General features: G+C 63.2%; 2 protein-coding genes across 2 annotated transcripts in view; one reads left to right on the forward strand and one right to left on the reverse strand.

Annotated features, from left to right (window-relative positions):
- Nucleotides 1-3,105, reverse strand: part of PSMD2 (proteasome (prosome, macropain) 26S subunit, non-ATPase, 2) — a 13,860-nt gene extending 10,755 nt beyond the window's left edge. Inside the window, exon 1 of the mRNA XM_009999495.1 lies at nucleotides 3,101-3,105. The gene's annotated coding sequence lies outside the window, so the exon portion shown is untranslated. The remainder of the gene's footprint in view (nucleotides 1-3,100) is intronic.
- Nucleotides 1-6,708, forward strand: part of ECE2 (endothelin converting enzyme 2) — an 8,140-nt gene extending 1,432 nt beyond the window's left edge. Inside the window, exons 2-20 of the mRNA XM_010000168.1 lie at nucleotides 210-247; nucleotides 298-387; nucleotides 719-863; nucleotides 1,051-1,266; nucleotides 1,364-1,488; nucleotides 1,622-1,768; nucleotides 1,848-1,913; nucleotides 2,025-2,213; nucleotides 2,445-2,587; nucleotides 2,739-2,853; nucleotides 3,093-3,203; nucleotides 3,460-3,558; nucleotides 3,649-3,726; nucleotides 3,923-4,026; nucleotides 4,340-4,450; nucleotides 4,769-4,836; nucleotides 6,067-6,257; nucleotides 6,345-6,440; nucleotides 6,532-6,708. Coding sequence (XP_009998470.1) covers nucleotides 210-247; nucleotides 298-387; nucleotides 719-863; nucleotides 1,051-1,266; nucleotides 1,364-1,488; nucleotides 1,622-1,768; nucleotides 1,848-1,913; nucleotides 2,025-2,213; nucleotides 2,445-2,587; nucleotides 2,739-2,853; nucleotides 3,093-3,203; nucleotides 3,460-3,558; nucleotides 3,649-3,726; nucleotides 3,923-4,026; nucleotides 4,340-4,450; nucleotides 4,769-4,836; nucleotides 6,067-6,257; nucleotides 6,345-6,440; nucleotides 6,532-6,708 — 2,309 coding nt within the window. The remainder of the gene's footprint in view (nucleotides 1-209; nucleotides 248-297; nucleotides 388-718; nucleotides 864-1,050; nucleotides 1,267-1,363; nucleotides 1,489-1,621; nucleotides 1,769-1,847; nucleotides 1,914-2,024; nucleotides 2,214-2,444; nucleotides 2,588-2,738; nucleotides 2,854-3,092; nucleotides 3,204-3,459; nucleotides 3,559-3,648; nucleotides 3,727-3,922; nucleotides 4,027-4,339; nucleotides 4,451-4,768; nucleotides 4,837-6,066; nucleotides 6,258-6,344; nucleotides 6,441-6,531) is intronic.
- Nucleotides 6,709-6,814: the final 106 nt, after the last annotated feature.

The following is a 6,814-nucleotide window of genomic DNA, read 5'->3' on the forward strand; positions in this document are numbered from 1 at the left end:
CCCGTCCCGGGGGCGAGGGGGCCCCTACTGCCGCGCCTGCCATGGCGACACAGAGGGATGCTCCGGCGTGAGCCCTCGAGTCCCCCAACAGCAGCTCTCCCCATTCTTCCTGGGACCACCTGGGGCTGGAGACAGCCTCTGAGGGAGACCCAGTGCACCAAGGGGGCTCAAGGGCTGCACTGCCCTCCTCCGGTGAACAAGCTGAGTAGGCACAGCACTTGCCATAAGAGCTGTAGGGGGTGGCAGGGTGGGGGGTGGCCCCCCCCCGCCCCTGTCCCAGCCCACTCCCTCCCTCAGCAGATGCCCGACTACAAGCATGCTACGCTGCAGGAGGATGAGGGGCCGGAGCCAGCGGGGGATGGCAACGCCTCTCCCGACAGTGTGGAGGTGAGGTCTGCCCTGGTCCCCCCATCCTTCCCCTCTCCGTTCTCCTCGCCCCTCCCCCCCCTCAACCTCAGCCGGAGCCTGCCCGCAGCTGAGTGGGCAGCAGAAGGGCCAGGAGCCAAGCCTGCCCTGGCTGTCCCCAGGGATGGGCTGGGAAGCAGCCAAAATGCGGCAGAGAGTGTGCCCAGGCTGTTGTCCTTCCTTGCTGTGGGGGGAGCCTCCAGCACCCACCGCCAGCTTGATGCGGGCAGGATGGGGTGGGGATGCCCTGGAAGAGGGAGCAGGGAAGCTCTGTGTCCCCCATGGTGCAACAGCAGGTCCTGCTCCTGCCCAGGTGGGGTTTCGGAAGGGGCCGGGGCCGCTGCGGAGCCGCCTGGCCTCCCGCAGCCAGCTGGAGCTGGTGCTCTGTGCTCTCGCCGTCTCCCTGGCCCTGCTGCTCAGTGCTGCTGTCGTCGCCCTGGCCATCCAGTACCGCCGAGGTAGGGAGGGTTCCTGCAGCCCTGCTGGGGCAATGGTGGCATCCCCCCACCTAGGGGACACATGGCAGGATGGGGTTCCTGCTTCAGGTGCTCTGCCCGCCCCAGGGTGCAGGCAGGGCCAGCCCCGCTCTGTGCCTCAGTTTCCTCCAGCACACACACCCAGCCCCAGGCATGCCTTCCCTGCCAGATCCCTCTCACAGCACGTGCCTGACGGACGCCTGCGTCCGGGTGGCCAGCAAGATCCTGGAGGCCCTGGATGCAGAGATGGACCCGTGCCAGGACTTTTACCAGTACTCATGTGGGGGCTGGATCAAGAGGAACCCATTGCCCAATGGGCGCTCCAAGTGGAGCACCTTCAACAGCATCTGGGACCAGAACCAGGCCATCATGAAGCATCTCCTAGGTGAGCACCAGGGGAGTCACAGCCACCAGGGGGTGACCTCTGGTCACAGGCAGGCAGAGCACTAGAGTCCCCCGGGCTGACCCGCTGCCTCCCACAGAGAACACCACCTTCAACTCCAGCAGCGAAGCCGAGCGGAAGACACAGCGGTACTACCTGTCCTGCCTCAAGGAGCAAAGAATAGAGGAGCTGGGCTCCCAGCCCCTCATGGAGCTCATTGACAAGGTGGGTGGCCATCCACACGAGAGCCAAGCTGCCAGGGCTCAGCCCAGTGCATCTCCTGCCCAGCTCTTTGCATTACTGCAGAGGGGGCAGCCCTGGGGACCCTCCTTGAGGCACCAGGTCTATCTACTGGCAGATCGGGGGGTGGAACATTACTGGCTCCTGGAACCAGACCAGCTTCATGGAGGTCCTCAAGATGGTGTCAGGCACATACCGGGCAACCCCCTTCTTCACCGTGTACGTGGGTGCAGATTCCAAGAGCTCCAACAGCAACATCATCCAGGTTGGCAGCTTGGCAATGACGGGTGGTGGGCAGCAGAGGGGAGCATCTGGCTGCCCATGGTGCCCCTCTTTCCTCCCAGGTGGATCAGTCGGGGCTTTTCCTCCCATCCCGGGATTACTACCTGAACAAGACAGCAAATGAGAGGGTGAGGTTGGGTGCTGGGCACCCTGCTGGCAGAAATCAGAGGAAATTGATCCCCCCAGAGAGGTGCAATGAGCTGTGGCTGGCGTTAAGCTGGGGCTCTGGGTCCTGCCAGGTCCTGGCAGCATACTTGGACTACATGGTGGAGCTGGGCACACTGCTGGGGGGAGCACCGGAGCCCACCCGCCTCCAGATGCAACAGGTACTGGAATTCGAAACCCAGCTGGCCAACATCACTGTGCCCCAGGCTGAGCGGCGGGACGATGAGAAGATCTACCACAAGATGAGCATCGCCGAGCTGCAGGTGGGCGCAGCATGGCAAAGCCTGGGGACACCCTCTGGGAACATGAGGCAGCATTGAGGGCAGCAGGGAGCCACAGGAGTGGTTTGGGACAGAGAAGGGATCTGGGGGGGGTGAGAGACTTTGGGACCTTCCCAGGAAGCACAGCCCCTGCCCCAGGGAATTCACCCATGCCAGGCAGGATGGGGCAGAACCATGCCAAGCACCCACGTGCTGCAACTCTGTGTCCTCCAGGCTCTGGCCCCTGCCATCGACTGGCTGGATTATCTGTCCTACGCCCTGGCCCCACTGGAGCTGGCTGACACGGAGCCCGTGGTGGTGTATGGGGACATGTACCTCCAGCAGGTCTCCGACTTCATCAATGGCACGGACAAGAGGTGAGGGGCCCGTGTGCTCCCCCCGCCCCCCCCACCATGCCCTATCTAGGGCTTTCCTCATGGCAGAGACATGTTTTGGGCTCACCGGTGGCTGGGACACCCCCTGTGGACTGTGCCCATGGCCAGCCATGGCACCTCTCTGCCCCCACAGCGTCCTGAACAACTACCTGATCTGGAACCTGGTGCAGAAGACAGCCTCCAGCCTGGACCAGCGCTTCGAGACAGCCCAGGAGAGGCTGCTGGAGACGCTCTATGGCACCAGGAAGGTAATGGGGGTCCCCAGGACCAGCCCCCTCTGCCCCCAGCCTGGAAGCAGCCAGACCCAACTCTGCCCTTGGGATGCCCTTGGGATACTGCAGGGGGAAGCCAGGGATCATCTTTTGGGATGAGGGTTTAGCTGCTGAGCATCTCTCTCCCTGGGGAAGGAGCAGAGTTAGGCTGGAGGCAAGAAGGGGAGCAGGGGAGGGGGCTGGGGGCCTCAAGAACCCCCATCTCACTCCCACAGTCCTGCACGCCCCGCTGGCAAACCTGCATCTCCAACACGGATGACACACTGGGCTTCGCTTTGGGCTCCCTCTTTGTCAAAGCCACCTTCGACCGGGACAGCAAGGCCATCGTGAGGACACTTCTGCCTCTGTGCCCTCCCTTGACTGATAGGGATGTGACCTCCCCAGGGCTGGGGGTCTCATTTTCCTGCTCCCTGCCTTCCAGCCACTGCGGGGAACCCACTTTTTCCCCCACATGCCAGGGCAGGGAGCAGGGACATGGAAACCCAGCCCTGAGGAGGTCACATTCTGCCCACCCTGTCCCTGCCTGAGGGGCTGTTGGGGGGCAGAGGGTGGCAGGGGGTCTTCAATCCCTCACTTCCCCAGGCTGAGGAGATGATTAGCGAGATCCGGGCAGCCTTCGAGGTGTCTCTGGACCAGCTGGACTGGATGGATGAGAAGACCAGGCAGGCTGCAAAGGAGAAGGTGACATGGGGGAGGACAGTGGGTGGGGACACCCCCATCCTGGGAAGCTCCTCTCTGCCCATCTCACTGCTGGAGCCTCTCCCCACACAGGCAGATGCCATATATGACATGATCGGCTTTCCTGACTTCATCCTGGACAACAAAGAGCTGGACGATGTCTACGATGGGGTATGGGGGCACTCAGCTTGTGGGGAGGGGGTCTGGTCTCTGCTGACACCGAGCCTTGGGGAGCTCCATGGTGGGGCCATGTCCCTATTTGGGGAACCCATTTGGGATGGGACATCATGCAGAACCACCCTGGTACCAAGCACATCCTGGCCAGGGTGGGGAAACCCACCACCTCAACCTTTTTCTTTTGCACCAGTACGAGGTCTCAGAGGACTCCTTCTTCCAGAACATGCTCAACTTCTACAACTTCTCTGCCAAAGTGATGGCTGACCAGCTCCGGAAACCCCCCAACCGTGACCAGTAAGGGGCAGGGCCCAGGGGGGTGAGGAGGATGTGGCACTGGCACAGTGTCACAGCACTGTTCCCAGCATGGCTTGGGTGGCACTGGTTAACTGGGAGGAAGGTCCCCCCATGGGGTGGCACAGCATTTGAAGGTCACCCACAGTGGCCCTGGTTTGTCCCCAGACAGAGTTCCTTGGTCAACAAGGTGGGGGCAGCAGTGCCAGCCCTGGGCAGGGCAGAACAGGGGTGGGAGATGGCACAGGAGGGTCTCAGGGTAGGGGAGAGAGGGGACACATCCCTGGCTGTCCCTTGTCCCACCTCCTTACTCCAGGTGGAGCATGACCCCGCAGACTGTCAACGCCTACTACCTGCCCACCAAGAACGGGATCGTCTTTCCCGCCGGCATCCTGCAGGCTCCCTTCTATGCCCGCAACCACCCCAAGTGAGCCTGGCACGGGGGTGGGGGGCATCTTCTGGGGGTGAGAGGGCTGGTGCTGGATCAGGGTCAGCACCCCATAACCCCCACACACAGTCAAGCAAAACCCAGGGGGAATTGAGGGTCCCCCAAGGCTTTACATCCTGCAGCCAAGACAGCCTGCAAAGTCCTTGTGGGACCACCAGTGTCCCCAGCAGGACTCATTCCCAGCTGGGTGCCAACTGCAGCAGAGTCTCCCTGGGTGCCCCAGACACAGAAGGGGTGCCCAGGCTGCGACAGCATCATCCCCCTGCACTTACCTGTCTCTCTCCCATGGCCCCACAGAGCCCTTAATTTTGGTGGCATTGGCGTGGTGATGGGGCACGAGCTGACCCATGCGTTCGACGACCAAGGTGAGAGCCTGCAGGCAGCACTGGCCCCGACCCCCATCACCCTCCTGCCCCCCTCCCTCAGCGTGGGCAAGGGGTGCCACGGGCGCGCGGGGGTCCCGCTTGGCCATCCATTGCATCATGCGTGCTCGTGCCCCCCCGGCCACCCCCCCTTCTATCGTCCTGTCTCCCCAGCCCGCCGGCATCCTGCAGGCTCCCTTCTATGCCCGCAACCACCCCAAGTGAGCCTGGCACGGGGGTGGGGGGCATCTTCTGGGGGTGAGAGGGCTGGTGCTGGATCAGGGTCAGCACCCCATAACCCCCACACACAGTCAAGCAAAACCCAGGGGGAATTGAGGGTCCCCCAAGGCTTTACATCCTGCAGCCAAGACAGCCTGCAAAGTCCTTGTGGGACCACCAGTGTCCCCAGCAGGACTCATTCCCAGCTGGGTGCCAACTGCAGCAGAGTCTCCCTGGGTGCCCCAGACACAGAAGGGGTGCCCAGGCTGCGACAGCATCATCCCCCTGCACTTACCTGTCTCTCTCCCATGGCCCCACAGAGCCCTTAATTTTGGTGGCATTGGCGTGGTGATGGGGCACGAGCTGACCCATGCGTTCGACGACCAAGGTGAGAGCCTGCAGGCAGCACTGGCCCCGACCCCCATCACCCTCCTGCCCCCCTCCCTCAGCGTGGGCAAGGGGTGCCACGGGCGCGCGGGGGTCCCGCTTTGCCATCCATTGCATCATGCGTGCTCGTGCCCCCCCGGCCGCCCCCCCTTCTATCGTCCTGTCTCCCCAGGTGGTGGCACCCGCCGATACCTCCCCCCGGCTTCTCTGTGCAGCTTTCACTCCATCCGCTTGGTGAGGACACGGTGTCTGCAGCCCCGGCCCCCTCCTCATCCTCCTCCCTGCGGGGCACGGGATGGGTCCCTCTCGCATCCGCTCTGCTTTGCACCTTCACTGCAGCCCTGGAGCCAAGATGGGGTCAATAGGGAATCTGGGGAGACAAATCCAGATTGGGACAGTGGGGATGTAGCAGGGGTGGTTGGGGACTGAAGCTCAGCTGACCCCCAGCTGGAGCCCACCTGGAGCAAGGCCTGGGGGACACCATCTCCACTGGGCATAGACCCAAGTTATCAGGTTTCCTCCCAGGGTCCCCTGGAGCTGTCCCTACCACACTCCACCCTGCTTCAGGGGCTCTGCAGGAGGCCGGTGTCCCCTGGTCCCACCTCACCCCATGGCTCGGTTCCACAGGGAGGGAATACGACAAGGAGGGCAACCTGCGGCCCTGGTGGCAGAACTCCTCGCTGGAGGCCTTCAAGAACCGGACGGCGTGCATGACAGAGCAGTACGGCCACTACACTGTCCACCGTGAGAACGTCAACGGCCGGCAGACGCTGGGCGAGAACATCGCTGATAACGGCGGGCTCAAGGCAGCCTACAACGTGAGTGCCACCATCCCGGGGGGACGCAGACCCTCCCCTGTGCCTGCATGTCCCTCCCCAGAGGGCTTCAGGACACCCCTCTCACAGGCATACAAGTCCTGGCTGCAGAAGAATGGGGAGGAGAAGCGCCTGCCGGCCCTGGGGCTCACCAACCACCAGCTTTTCTTCGTGGGCTTTGCGCAGGTAGGGTGGAGCAGAATGATGGGTTCCCCATCCCTCCCCAGCCCCTCAGAGACACCTCACAGACCCCCCTGAGGCTGCTTCACTCTGGCAGGTGTGGTGCTCTGTCCGGACACCCGAGAGCTCCCACGAGGGGCTGGTGACCGACCCCCACAGCCCAGACAAGTACCGTGTCATCGGCACCCTCAGCAACTCCCGGGACTTTGTCGAACATTTTCGTTGCCCCCTGGGCTCCCCCATGAACCCTGGCAAGCACTGTGAGGTGTGGTAGGGAGGGGGAAGGGTGGTGGAAACAGAGGGGATGATGCCTGGCTGTGCCCCCACCCCTGCCCCCTCAGCCCTCCCTGGCTGCCTGAGCTGACCCGCGGGCAGAGCGC

The sequence above is a fragment of the Chaetura pelagica genome, unplaced genomic scaffold (genome assembly GCF_000747805.2).
Source record: "Chaetura pelagica isolate M959 unplaced genomic scaffold, ChaPel_1.0 scaffold20, whole genome shotgun sequence".
Classification (NCBI taxonomy): domain Eukaryota; kingdom Metazoa; phylum Chordata; class Aves; order Apodiformes; family Apodidae; genus Chaetura; species Chaetura pelagica.